The sequence below is a fragment of the Coturnix japonica genome, chromosome 9 (genome assembly GCF_054131305.1).
Source record: "Coturnix japonica strain WE chromosome 9, WE-NBRP24, whole genome shotgun sequence".
Taxonomy (NCBI): domain Eukaryota; kingdom Metazoa; phylum Chordata; class Aves; order Galliformes; family Phasianidae; genus Coturnix; species Coturnix japonica.
In genome coordinates, this window is record NC_140671.1 from 28,853,278 (window position 1) to 28,868,242 (window position 14,965).

The 14,965-nt window shown below is 44.0% G+C and overlaps 1 protein-coding gene across 11 annotated transcripts in view; it reads left to right on the top strand.

Annotated features, from left to right (window-relative positions):
* Window positions 1-14,965, top strand: part of RERE (arginine-glutamic acid dipeptide repeats) — a 142,704-nt gene that overhangs the window by 75,917 nt on the left and 51,822 nt on the right. For all 11 annotated transcript variants that reach the window (XM_015882638.3, XM_015882641.3, XM_085509805.1 and 8 more), the window contains 3 exons: window positions 3,552-3,600; window positions 6,323-6,447; window positions 7,206-7,305. In XM_015882638.3, coding sequence (XP_015738124.2) covers window positions 3,552-3,600; window positions 6,323-6,447; window positions 7,206-7,305 — 274 coding nt within the window. The remainder of the gene's footprint in view (window positions 1-3,551; window positions 3,601-6,322; window positions 6,448-7,205; window positions 7,306-14,965) is intronic.

Sequence of the window (14,965 nt, forward strand, 5' to 3'; positions counted from 1 at the left end):
TGGCTGAATCTCAGGTCTGATTTATTTATTTTTTATCAGTCAGAACACAAAATTGCTTATGCGACTTTTTATTCTATGTTGCTCTGCAACACAACAGGTTCTAAACCATACTTAACCTTCCTATGGCTGACCGTTAGCAAGGGTATGTTCGGAGCATTGTGGCACTTCTAGTCATTTCAAGCCCTCTGAACCTCATTCATGATCACTAATATTGGGCTGCAGTCATTTTTTGTCCCTCTAAAGAGTTTTGGGGTGGGGAGAACCTGCCACAGGCTGGTGGCATTCCTGGTTTCCTATCTTAAACTTCCCTTTCATTTTCTAGGTACTTCTGCATAAGTGATATGGACCTGTTGCAATAGGGAACAGGTTTTAGAAAGTAGGTTTTGAAAAGCCTTAGAGAGTGCTGCAAAGAAGATGAGAATAATGAATGCATTTAAATCTTCGTTCTGAAGCATCCTTCTAGCGTAATTACAGAGCACCTCAGCGCGTGGAATCAGAATGATTACAGCAAGAATGGCACAGGATGCTGCTCCATCTCAGGGCAGAGCAGTGCAATTACTGCATAGCACGTTCCTTGCTGTACTTCAGTGGTAAAAGGGAAAGCATGAAAGCAGCAGCAGTGTTGTTTCAAAGGCTGCCCTGGGTATGTGCAACCCCTGACCTGGGATGTCTGCTCCCTGCCTGACAGCTCTCAGAAGCTGAGCTGCCCAGCACAGAGCCCATGGGGTGTGCTGCATTGGGGACACTGCCTTGTGCTCACATCAAGGGCAGCTCAAAGGTGGGGCAGTGCAGAGAAGTGCTGTGCACAAAAACCCACAAAAGCATTTGGCTTCTGCCTCTGAACTGGCGGATTTTACAGCAGGTTTGGGGCATTCAATTCCATATGGCTGTGGCAGTGCCCTAAGAGCGGTTGATGCTGCAGAGCCTGATCCTGAGCTGTCCTCATTGCTGGCCTGGCTGCTCCCTGTGGTCACCATGCTATGGTAAAGGCAGGTAACAAAACAGGGGAGATAGGCGTGTTCCCTCATTGCAGGACCTGTTGTTGGCAGCCTTCCTCCTGCTCCTTTCTCTTTCTCACCTCTGAACTGCTCTTTGCAGCGCTGCTCTCAACCTCGACCCTCCAACCTCCCCTTTCCTTAGAACCACAGGGACGAAGCCTTTGGAGCTGCCCCACCTCGCTGTGCTCTGCTGGGCTCAGTGGGTGCTGGTGCTGCCCTGCTCTGTTAAGGAGGTTTCTGCCTCTTTGATATTCTATCGCAGGCTTCCATCTCTCCCTGACCAGCCCCTGTTTACTTTTCAGAATACAACATTGCCATGGTAACAGGTTACTTTTCAAAGGGAACATCTTGTCATTATATTTAATCCACTGCAGCTGAAGAGGACTGAAATATTAAGTTGTTGTCGCTATGGATACTGCTTTGTTACACCAGTTTCTTTTGTGTCACATTTCATATACCGTGTTGGGTCCTCTTTTCTCCTTCCCATAGAATAAACACCGAGCACCTCGCCATTATGACTGTAATTGTGTTCCACCGATATAATTTAGCTTACAAGTCGACGGTACAGTTTCAGTTTCCATGGCAAGAATTTTCCTTCCCGTTTGCAAATCCATTCCTGGGGAGGTGGAAACTGGCTGAAAGCATTGGGCATGTTGTGTGCCCTTGGAGCAAGCAGCTCCCATGGTCCGACCCTCCCTGCACCCAGTGCTCACTGCTCTGCACAGCCCCAGGGTCCCCTCAAGGTGGGAATGCCACCAGCTGAGTTGGATGCTGACATAGTTCCATTTCTCCCCTGCCACTGTATTGTCACGGATACAGGAATCACCCCATCCAAGGTTTTACTTCTACCTTTGCAGTTACATGTAGGGTGCTGGGGCATGTGCGGTCTTGATTCTTAGCTGCTGTATTATTTATATTCATGCAAATGAAGAGCTGGGAATTGGGCAGTATTTGGAGTGCTGGTATTTTTTTCCCTACCAAAACCCAAAATTGTGAACTTAGCACAAATAAGTTCTGTTTTTCAGCAGCCTTTGGCTTGGCTGAAGGATTGTACCTGGCAGGAACTGCACAGACATGTTTCAATCCTGACTTGCAGTGACTAGCAGAAATGTGCACGGCTTTAGAACCTGTGCTGGGAGTAAAGCAAGAGCGTCAGCATTTGTCGTTGCTTTTCCCTTCGTGCCTTACAGGGAAGAATTCTGACACCTCACAGCTGAAGAGAAGCGCATATTTCATTCATAACTCGGTAGTAAATACAAACCCTGCTATCTAGTTCAATCATTTCTCTACATAACCTGAAAACAAGAGGACGGTGTCAGACCACATCTCATAGAAGTATCCATTGGAGAATTGCAATGGATTCTTTTCAGGAGCCTTCTGGCAGTGCTGCTGGAGAGCAGGTTTGTGTGCCAGGCATGCAGCGTGGTGCAGACACCAGAGCATAGGGCTGTGTTACAAAACCTGTTTCAGTTCCTGCCTGACAGGTCCTCCTGTCACCTGCTCTTCGATAAGGTCTGTTCAGATGCACTGCTGTAGTTTCCATACATTGCAGATGTTCATAAAGGCATGTGAATATCCATGTCAGAAAACCCTCTGGTTTTAACATGTTAGGATGTTTGCTGCTGGGGGTGGTGAGCCTGGTGCAGGGCTGGATCTTTCTGGTTATGGGTTTGAATTTCTGTGCTTTAAAGTCAACCAGTTCTCTTCATCTCTTTGCGTCACCGCGAGCTTTGCAGGGTGAATTAGAAATGCTGGTGGTGTGCTTTCCTGCTGTCTGGATGGTAATAAAGGGCAGACTTCAGTGATATAGTTGTATTCATCCTTGGTTCCCTGGTAATTCTGTACCAAACATAGGAGGAAAAATATATTTTGTTATTCAGAATAACAGAGTCACTCCTGAATGGTTTTCCAGAGCTCATCTGGAAGAGGAATTATTTTTGCAGCTTCTGCTAACGCGAAACTCTGCTCTTCAAATGCGAATAACCCAAATTACTCCTTAACAGAATGTTATTTAGAAAGAAAACATCTGTAAAGGTGTTCATAAGGGATGCATCCATTCCCGTGTGCTCATTGACAGCTTGTGCTTTGCATGTCGGCTGTGTTCGGATCTGGCATTGCAATGGGTAGTTGGTTGGTTGTAGCTGGAGCAGAAATGAGGTGCTGGTTGGGCACTGGGGAACTGGGAGGGCTTGTAGAGGCTCTCTGATATCAGTGTTATTTCTCTATTGCATGGAAACATCCAAAAGGAGGAGATGTGTATCCCAGCATCACTGCCCGATGTTTTCCTGCTGCTGTGGTTTCACGTCGCGCTTGGGATTTACCTCCATCTTGTCCTTTAGTTCAACTAAAAGTTGCAGATTTGTCCCATTGCTGTTTGCCATTTGCAGTGTTGGCCTGTAATGTTCCTGAGTATATCTTTTCTTTTTAAAGAATGTATTATTTTTTGCTGCTTTTCCATTTGCATTGGAAGTACGATGACTAAAATGCAGGCCATTATCCCAGGTTTCATGAATCATAATTCTTTCTCATTACTGGTTTTTCTTTTTATATTAGGAGGCTAAACAGTACCCAAGGTGAAATCAGAGTTGGACCCAGTCATCAGGTAAGGGATTTTGTTTGTACTTGAATAGCTGCAGGACATGCTGCAAGGCACCTACCCCATTCAGTGCACACTCACTTAGAATTGTATACACTCAAAGGCAACGAGCTGAGGTTAATTATGAGTTCCTTAGAACTCCTTAGCTAACAATATTACTCAATGTCAAATGTTGCTATTTACATGGTGGTTTTTTTTTTGCTAGTGAAAGTGCTGTCGGATCAATTCCAGAATCAGATTGAAGGAATCTAAATAGCTACTGGAAGTTAGGAAGAAAAGACAGCAGAAAGCAGCACATTGTGGAGATAGGAGTGAATGCATTCTCAGCTAACTTTCACCATGCAAAATGTTAATAAATTACTGACAACTGTTTTAATATCGGTTTCCAATTATATTCCAAGCAGTTGTTTTAATTCTCATTTGCACAGTAAGGTAGTTGAGTTAGCAGTGTGCTGCCTGTGATGTTTGAAGTCCTTCTCTGGAGTCAGCGGAGAACAAAATGAAGTTCTATTGGAAGTGAATGAAGAGAGAGCAGGATTTTAAGAAACACTTGATGAATTTACAGGGTTGGGAGACTTTAAACCTGCAGAAGGTTATCCTGAACCATGAATGTGTTGAGGTACACCTGCATACCTGCATGTGTCCGTCTATCAACACAGGACACGGGTGTCCCCATCATCAGAGCTGCCTTAGTGCAGAATTCCCTGTGCATCTGTTCTCCTATGTGTGTGGCTGTGCTCCTTGCAGGGCTGCCTGTGGCTTTGCATCTCCTCCTTGCCCTGTGCTTTCGTTTGCAGCCTGTGCATGCTCCCTTCATTTGTCTGCATGTCAAGCAGAGATTGGGCAACTGTGGTGCTTCAGCACAGAAGTCAGTGGGACCACTGTGTATTTCAAGAGAGCAATGTGGAAGCTGCTAGGGATAGACCTCTCTCTAAGCAGCCCCCAATGTGCTGGCAGCACTGTGCTGCTGCCTCCTTTCAGGCAGGAGGTTTGCTGCTCCCCACCCCTTTTCCCTCATCATTTGGATGTAGAAGAGCCTAAGTTCCTTTCAGTTGGGTGTCACGGTGATTCTGGGGGATCGCTGCAGTGTGTCTCTTAATGCACACTCAGAAAGCCACGTTTTATATCTTACTTATGTTCCTCAGGAAGTTTTTATGTAATCATTAAAAAGAAGGTGCTGTCCAAGTGCTGTATTTTTACATCCACATGTTTAGGATTCATTTTCAATCTTATTTAACATCTATTGATAGGAAACGGTTGTTTAACTCACGTGACATCCTCCAGGGTGCTTTGTAAAAGGAGAGGAGTTGTTGGCAATTGAATCTGTGTGATTATTTTCATTAGTCATAACAAGAGTGCTGTAAACGATACCTCCAAAACGACTGATTTCAAATTGTCGGGTAATGTTTTGGCAGGCAGCAATCAGGCGTGTTGTGGGATGTAATTATCAGGTGCAGGTATGGATGGAAAAATACGTAGAAGGAAAGTCCACTGATTGATACAGAATGCTTTAATTTTTGCTGGCTCAGTATTTTAAGCTTCCATACCTCTTTTACTCCTGTTCTGAGTGTTGCTGGGTTCTGTCACCCCCAGGAGGGTATTTTCTTCAGCTGTTCCTTACTAAGAAGTTTAATCTTCAATATAGGAGTGGCTGGTGGTCAGATTTGGCCTCATAAGCGCAGATCCAAAAGCATCCATAACCAAAACAGAGGTCCTGGGAGTGGGTTCTGCCTTCCTTCTCCATGCAGAGGGCAGGGGACTGCTCCTTTTGACACACAGCATGCAGATACCTTACTCTCATACCATGACAGCAGGTAGGGATGCACGTAAAGGCTTCAGAGAACTGTATTGATCCCAGTTTTATGCAGGGGAGGAGACGGATGGTGGATCCGCACTCAGTGTTCTCCTAAGAAAACCTCTGGCTAGCAGCTAACTGGAGCTGTTCACAAGGAAGCCTCTCTTAGGAACATCTGTATGTTCAGCTTGTTCCGAGGGCACAGAAGGATGAGCAGGCGTTGGTGGGAGCACGTTGGTGCTGGGAGGCAGTTGGCAGCATGCAGAGCGCTCAGAGATCAGCCTTGTGCTGATATAATGCTTGTAATGCGTCTCTTCCAGAAGAGAAGGTCAGTGACGTGCTCACTTGCCCAAGGAAGAAGTAGAATAAAGTACAGATTAAAGAGCAGAACATGAAAGACATCTGAACCTGTGACTTGTAATTACTGGTTATGTGTAAACGTTGCTTCTCAAATATGTTTAGTGCTGTAAGTATAGGAGGTAATTATAGGGCTTAAAAGCTGTTTCTGAGGAGGCTCTCAGCTATCACATCCCATTGCAGTAGATGACTAAAGATGCTAATTGGGTCTCTGCATGCAGTGTAATGCTTAGTGGCAGAGTTCGTTTCACTGAGCTATCTCACTTTCAGGGAGTTTCTTCTTCTCTTCGAGTTCTTTTTAATTTACTGAGGACTTGGTTTTCAGCTCCATGTCAGATTCATGGTGTATTTTTGACTGAGTTATTACAAATAAAACACATGGTAGCCACATTCTTACCTTATTTCATACCAGATCTGGCAAGCAGAGCTGCAGCAGCACCTTTTGGACAAGGAAAAGCTGTCTCTCATAGTAAATTATTGAACAGCGTTTGAGTTTCGTGTAGCAGAGGACTACATATGTGACACAGTGTTAACAACTGTAATGCCTGTATGAACTCCTCTTTTCTTTTTCCCCAGGCTAAGCTTCCTGATCTGCAGCCCTTTCCTTCCCCAGATGGTGACACAGTGACACAGCATGAAGAACTTGTGTGGATGCCGGGAGTCAACGACTGTGATTTACTTATGTATCTTAGGGCAGCAAGGTAATTACAGCCAAGAGATTCCCGTGTCTTTAGAATGGATGTGTGGGCTGCCACATCTCTGCAACACTTGACTGTGGTCAGTCTTTTCTGTTAGATTTTGGTTCAGTGTGGATGTTAACTGTGCAATACAAGGATGTGTTGGTTTGGTGATTGGCCAACACAGGATCTTGATGTTGGCTGTGGCTTTTGGATTGTAAACCCACAGCCAGCAGCATGTGCAGCATGATAGAGAAAGCGCTGAGTGCATATGCTATATAGTACAAAGAAAGTAACTGCTAATTGTGGATTGACTGTGACAGCATAGATAGGATCCCTCAAAGGTTATTCTTTTCAATGAGCCTTAATTTGTGTTTCAGTCTTATGCAGACCTCTGATTTGCCTGCTAGATTTAGATAAAGGAGTATTGGACTTATAATGCTGGTGGGCCTCATAATTCAGAAAGACTCTGCCCTCTTATCTAATGCTTCTGTCTCCCATAATTCTAATCAGTCCGTGCTGCTAGTGCAATGGAGAATCTTTGATTAATAAAACCCACTTTACATTGGAGTTGTTTCCTACACTGAGGTGACCCGGGTCTGCATGCCAAATGGCAGTGCTCATGTGAAGCCTCGTTTTACTTTACTTACTCATTTCTGCAGTATGTCAAGGCTTTGATGTTTGTGATATAAGGTGTAAATGTGCTGCTGGTGTGTTGCATGGCATGTACCTCAGACAGAAGCTGAAGAAAATTTCCTTTCTTCCCCCCTCAAACTATAAAGGAGCATGGCAGCTTTTGCAGGCATGTGTGATGGAGGATCCACAGAAGATGGTTGTGTTGCGGCCTCCCGTGATGACACTACGCTTAATGCACTCAATACAGTAAGTATACAGAGCTCCTGTTGGGAAGAGCAGCCTTCCCATTTATATATAATGCATGAAATGTTTAGTGTCTGAAGTAGATTTGGGGATCACAGTATGTGTATGATATTGGCTTAACACTGAACTTTTTTCAGATGCAATTTACATTTCAAAGACCTTAACCTACGGAGACAAACTTTTGGGTGATGCCTTTAAGATGAACATGTAGGTGTTTATTATAGGAAGCTACTGGAGCCAAATACACCAGCTGGAGTTGCTGCTTCCCCAGCTGACCCTTGCCCTGCCTGTTGTTCATTCAGCCCAGTTAGCTTCTAGCTGTAGGAGAACAACAGTTATTTAATAGAACCATAGAATCCTCAGTTGTAAGGGACCCCCGAAGGCCATCTAGTCCATCTGTCCTGCAATGAATGTGGATACCACAGCCCCATCAGGTTACCCATAGTCTCACTCAGCCTCACCTTGAAAGTCTCCAGGGATGGAGCATCAGCCACATCTCTTGGCAACCTGTTTCAGTGCCTCCCCACTCTCACTGTAAAAGACTTTTTCCTTATATCTAACCTCAGTCTCCCCTCTTAGAGCTTGAAACCATTTCCCCTGTTTCTGTCACCACAGACCATGCTGAAGAGTCTGTCCCCCTCTTTTCTGTAGCTCCCCTTTCTCTCTTCTGCCTCTTTTTATGCCACCTTTTAGCCATAAAATGTATTTCAGGCTTGGCCAGCTGAATTCTGTCCTGTTTTCATGGTTAAGGGCTACATCTCTCATCCCATCCACTTATGAAAACTGTGGAGAGGATGGGTTGTGCCTGTTGCTGAATGAGTTTCTACCTAAATCTGTAGAGCATTTTAAAGGCAATCTCAATGGAAATGTACAGAGCCCGTGTACAGCTGGTAGGGCTGGGAGCAGCTTCAGTTCAGCATGTTTTTACTGCCAAGGGAGGATATGATGTGTGACTTCAGATTTGTTTTTTAAAGCTGTCCTTTCCTTAAAATAGTTTGAAGCAGATTCTGTCTCGGTGTCCAGCACTGTGACTCATATGTCACTTTGCTCACAGTGCGTGAGGCTCAAAATGAATTATTTTAATTAGATGAAAATAAAGCACCTAGTGACACCAACCAAACCCCGTTATGCTGTCATTCTGCATAGTGGCTGATGTTAAATAGCACACTGTTATGTCCGCCTCTGTTTGCTGGGGTTTAATTACTTACAGTTGCACCATTTATACTGTTAATTTATAGGATTCTTAAAAGCTTGCAGACAGGTGTGATGCCCACCAGGAATTGAGTGATGATCATTAGATGATCACGATCAACAAAGACTAAATAATGTGTTCAGAGAAAAGGTATTGCAAGCCTGTTGGTCTTTGCTTTTATTGAAGTGAGTGGAGCTGAGTGTATCAAATTAATCACTGCTGTTAAATGTCCTTTACTGCTGCTTTCAGTAAAAGCATCTCAGTACGTGAGACTTGTATGTACTTCAGAACATTAAAACAAGGTTGGTCTGTGTAAGCTGTACATCAGCTTCCAAGTGCACAGGTCCATGATGAGGATATCAGGTCCATGTATATAACTTGATCTCCACTCTCCAGTTAAAATGCTGTATTCTTAATGTGAACATCACTGCTTATGTAAGATCAGTTTACCAAAAACACTTGCTTTGTTTAGATTTTATTTCCTCTTGTATTTGATTGCATGCATTTCATGGAGTGCATCAGTTTGGTTTCTTACAACAGATGAGAGTGGAAGAGAATTAAGATCTAAAACACACTTCCATAGCGTTCATAAAATAAAAGGCAGTGGCACTTCAATTCTTGTTCTGCAAAGTTATTTAAATATAATCAGCACACTCGTGTGTAACCGCTAAAATCTGAGATGAATTTTTGTTCCCCAATTAAATGCTTTTTAGTTCTCACTTCTAGATCTGCACAGTCGAGTGTTATTTCTTCAGAGTGCACTTCAGAACTGAGCTGAATGCATAAATCTCGGTCCTTTGCTCCTTAACTTGAGATAACCGGCGTGTTAGAGATTGTGATGCTGGTTGAGAGGCATTGCTGTTAAGTCTGTATTCTGCCTCCGCTTCAGTTTCTCATCTGCTTTACATTTTGTTTCCTTCCTTCCCCTTGGGATGGATGCCATCTGGTTCTGGTGGCTTACTGCTCCCAAGCATTCCGAGTTGTTCCCTAACATCCTTCTTAGAGACTCAAATCTCTGTTAAGGCCAATAATCATCAAAGAGCTTTTGGAATTGGAATTTCTTTCCCCTTGTCATCTATAATAAAAGACTAATGCAGAAAATTCATTTAACTTCACTGCTTCGCTATCGAGTTTAATTAGCCCCCTTAATCCCCTGGGAGTCTGTGGAGCTGTAGTTGTACTTGTAGACTTCTTCATCTGAGTCTTCCATTCATCCTGATAGATTTTATTTCTGTTCTTCCCATCCTTCTCTCTCTGTATTTCTGGTTCAACATCTATTTTAGAAAATCGGTGCTGATTCATCTTAGGAGAGGGGGAGACTTTCACACTTGTGAAGTAAAAGCATTACACAGACTCGCAGTGTAGCTCATTGAAGAAGCTAGATTGTCTTTTGGCACAATTCTTTTGACTTTATTATGGCTTCCCTCGCACATCACATCTTAATATACAACAGTGAGACTTATCCCATAGTGGTTTTTTAGTCATCTCATGTTAACCTGAACAGCAAAGTCCTCGTGTGATGTCTGATTTAATCTCGCTTCTGCTCTGTGCACGAGTGGTGTTAATACCTTTCCTTGTTCACTTGGAGTTTTTCTGGGTAAATGCTTTCCTATGGGTGGTTATTCCTATTGGGAGAATCTTTGTGGAAGTCGGTGGGTGCTCAAAGTCCTAACAGAGAGCTAACAGAACACCTAAAGGTGGGCACTTCATTGTTCAGACAAAATGGTGCCTTTTCTATCTTTCTGTTCCCTTTCAAACAAGTATCAGATTTATCTGATCAATAACATCTGAGAAAATTACCCTGCACTAAGTTGTGTTTTTGTTTAGAAATTATGGCGTGTAACCCAGCAGATTAATGGAAACAAATTGATACGGTATGATTTCTTATTATGGAAATCCAATAAACTTCAGAGCAGCACTTCATATAAATCAGCCTTGACAAGCTACTTTGGTAGTGTTTTATTTCTGCAATAACAGCTGCAGTAGCCCCTGGAATGATTTATCATTAATTATACCAGATAGAAATGAAGATCATTGAAGGCACGATGCAATGTATGTGTGTATATCAGCTCGTTGAGGTGATGATTCTTAATGCTCCAGGTAGCCTCCAATTCCTGCCCTGTAGTTTGGCTGTGGGGATTTTGCAGCCCTTGGGGAGAAGATGAAGTTTGGGTTTGTTGCCCTCCTGGTGGGTGCTGGCAGCCACAGCAGGTGGCAGTGAGGACATGGCAGGTCCTGGAAGTCTTTGACTTGGATTTCATTTACTAAACCCTAATTAATTAGTCACTTAATGGGCATGTTCTGTGAACTTCTTGTTTTCCAGTTTCAGAGTTGAGCTGATAATGCACGAAACCATTTGTACTGGTGAGATGTTAGGTGATGGAAACTGTTTTTAGTAATTTCTCAGTTCCTCTTAGCTTGAGATGTGCAGAACCACGTTGCTTTGAGCCAGAGCCCTCTGAAATAAGTGAAATGGGAATGGTAATTTGAGTCTCTCTCAAGCCTTGCTTTGAGTCACTGTGGGCAATGTATTCTGTTTGCAGAGGCAGAGTCCCCAAGAAAACTCCATCTGCACGAGTTATCTGTTGGGAATCGATGGGATGAAAGTCAAGCAGGATGGTCAGGACTTAATGAGCCAATTGCTTTTTTGTTTGCTTTGTCAGTTCCGCACTAACTGAAATGAGGAACTCCTTAGCAATCATCCCTTTGCCAAGACAGGCCAGTTTAATAACTGCCCTATTTTGCTCAGCATTCTCTGTCTGTAAGTGCATGATCCACCCTAATGGTGTGTTTATTGTGGAAAGGCATCTGGTGCTGCTTGGTTCTCCGCTGTATGAGGTAGGAAATGTTGTGGAATGGGCTTTTTAAATGGCCAGCTGTGATGCCAGTAAGCTTTACTTATGGATCAGTGTCTGTGAACACATACAGGTAGCCTGGCCAACCTGTCAGGCAGAGTTCCTGATCGTAAATCATTCTCAGGGTTCTGTAACTGGGAGCACACATCACATGCTCTGTGGCTTTGGTCAGCTCAGCCTGGCTTGTCTCCTGATGCTATGGGTCCTCTCTCTATCTACCCCTATGGCTGGGAGGTGAGCGGCATTAGAGCAGAAAGAAATGAGGGAATCAATTCTATGGACACCAGAAAAACAACTGGGAGTATCGTTATGCAACTGTCCCTATGAGTGAGTCAGAGTTTGGGTCATTTCTCAGTGCACATCATTTTTGCTGGGGAAATGAGTGATCCAGCATCTCTATGCTCTCAGGTAGGAAGGTCCCAGTACCTGGGCTTGTGTCCTGCTGCGTGGAAGGAAGATGAAGCAATCAGCTGTACGGATCTCTTTACTAATAGCATTGTTCTGACTTCTCGTAACACTGTGTTACATGGGAGCATGTCATTATGAGTGACAAATGTGGCAGTGTAATATCAGCGGTAGGAAATACAGTTCTAAGCAAGATGTCACCCAGACAAATTACTCCCTGCTTTAACTTGCCCTTGGACAAGATTTTCTTGTTCATTAACTACAGACAAGCTTGAAAGCATTAAAAATTACTTAAATATATGTTAGCATTTCTTCTTATTATTAGTTTTTCTTTTGGACGAGTCTGTGTTCCCAGCAAAGAGATCTGCACAGCAACACGGAATAGGTTGGAACTGGGGGATGAGGAGGTGGATGTTTGTTTTACTTTGGCCAAAGCAGTGGGGTTGACTGCTCTGCTTTCCAAGCTGTCTGATGCCATAGATCAGATATTTAAGAACCAAAGCCTGGTAGCATCAATATTGATTTCTGTCACCTGGGTGCTTTTTGTTTTAGGTTCAGATTTTGTTGCAGGCCAAACCAAACCATTAAGTCAGCTTCCTACACAGCAGAGCTGCCCAGCCAGCCGGGATGGCCCCATGGCCAAACAGGGTCCCTGGGTGTGGGTGGGAGGTTGGGTGCCTGGGGGCTCCTGGCTTCTATTGTCCTTGGGCACCAGAGGGAGCCCCCACAGAGTAGTTCTTTGTCCAGGTCTGGCTGCTCAAGCCACGCAGCAGTGATTCTTATTGCCTTTTTTGTTTCTCTTTATTTCCTACCTTGTTAAGCTGGCTGTGGCTGCACAGAGCTCTGCATCCTGACCACTGTCTGCTTCTGCGAGAGGAGCGAATCCCTTGTTAATAATCACAATGTTCTGAAGCCTGCATAGATTACAGTGGCTGGTGCTCAAGTCAGGCTGTTATGTAAATATTTCCATGCAGTACCAGACAAATAGTGTCCTCTTTTGCAGTTCTGCTGCCATATCCTGCTTGACAGCAGTGAAGAATTTCTTTTGATACAGCTGTATGACTCGAGGCTGAAAATGCTCTTGCAGCATTGGTAGCGTTTACCTCGTGTGCAGGTCAGGCTTTGTGCATGGTGAGTGATGACTTGTGTGTGGATGCTGAGGATCCCTGACTTCTCGTGCTGCCCTGGAAGGGGGGACAGGTCTGTATCCCCACAGTTCTGCCTGAACAACCCCTGCTGCTTTATTGGCTGCTCTGGGTGGGTTTGAAAGCAGCTCGGCGATACCGTATTACTGTACAGCAGCAATTTTTCCTTGGAGAAGAGGCCTTTGGAATCTAACGGTGTATTTAATGGGCTGCAATTATTTAATATTGTAGCATGAATGCAGCCTAACTCGGATGGGCTTTTCAACGGGGATCATAATGACTGTAATTGCAATGGGATGCCTCGCCGAAGGAGAAGCTGCCAGATGCAATGCCATTCTGATCTAAAAAGGTCACAGTAAAAGGGACATTTAAATTAAGTTATAAATTACAATTGAAGAACAATATTTTGATGAGCGAGACCGGGGATGTCAGAGCTGCAAGATGTAATTCATGGGTTCATTACTGAACAGAGGTGCCTGACAGCTGAGCCATGCCAAAAGGAGAATTTATTTGCAACATCACACAGACAGAAAATGGCAGCTCAGCCGAGAGGCGGCGGTGGAAACTTGAAGCCTTGTGGTAATGTGCAGCTCTGATGCTAATAAGGCTTCCCTGTGATCCGGAGTTGTTTAATGGCTGTTGGAATATAAATGGGCTTTTGGGATATGTACGTTTTCAGAATGTCTTTAAAATCTGGTCCAGCAATGCAGGAATGGCTTTAGTTTCTGTTTTAAGGCACGAGTCCATTCGTGTCGATTCCTTTTGTTGTTTAGTTGTGTACATATATTATGTCGCAGCCAGTTGGAATTCAGATGCCAGATTTTGAACACTGGAAACAGTAATTCTCGTGGTGACAGGATGGTAATCTCGTGTTTATAGCAATACTTGACAAGTTCAACCAGAAGTTAATTAAACCGCAGGCAGTCATCATTAGCTGTTATTTATATGTTCAAGTCGCTTGCCAATAAAGCGCTTATATACATGAAATGACCAAAGGCAATCAGCAGAGAAGGATCTGTCAGCGAGACTGAAAGAAGCAGATTTAACTCTGGCTCTTACCCAGAACTGCACGTCTCCTTTTGCTGCATTGTCCTGGTGCTTACTAAAGCATTTCTTTCCCCCTCTGTGAAAGTCACATTTAATAGGAGATGCTGGTGGCAGAGTGAAGATCCCCTCCTGGATACACAGAGGCTTTGGCATTGCTGCGTGCTCTGTGAGGGGGAGGGAATAGAAGCACTGTTAGCAACACTGCTGAATTTCCAAGGTGAAAAGTGTTTTAGGTGGTAACGTGTGCTGGAAAAAAAAGCATTTGCAAGGTGAGCTGGCAAAGCAAACAGCCCTCCTGATGTTGGGCTGGGTTTGGTTTTGGGATCTGTTGCATGGAGTACAAGCTGTACAGGTACCAAATCAAACACTTAAGTAAGTAGGAAATGATTCTGATCTAGTTTTCTTCTTTGTTCCCATTATATTACCAGGCCCCGTCTCAGTGCAGTATTGGTGTCAGCCCCAAATGCAAGCCTGGCTTCAGCTGGTGGTAAGGGAAGAATCTTCAGGCAACCAAGGCAGTGCAGCTGTTTGTTCTAAACCCTCATCCCATATCAGTGCCAGAGGTCTTTGCCCAGCAGTGACCTTTCATTCTTAGAAGCACGTAACTTTCTTTAGAAGTCCCTTGAGTATAAGCAAATTCTGAAGGGCCCGGTGACTTGCTGGAGGTGAGAGCACCTTACCAGTTCAAGAGCTGTTCCTGCTGCTACTAGAAGTTTTGAGGCAGTCTGTGCAATGTACAGCACACACTGTATGAATTGATTCTTTGCTGCAGCTGATGCGGGTCCATCCCACATGCAGGAGGACACTTCTGCTTTCACAGCTCACTGCTGTCTTATGTGGCTTTGGGCCTCTTTCAGATGTTCAGGAAAGATTGTTTATTGAGTTGTTTTCTGGCAACTCAGCTATGCAGGTGTTACAAAGGAGCACAAAATTACCTGAACTGAAATTTCACAGTGGATAGAATAAATTAGCTGTTATTTCCAATATAATGCGGAGAAAAGTAATTCCTCGTGTGCTTT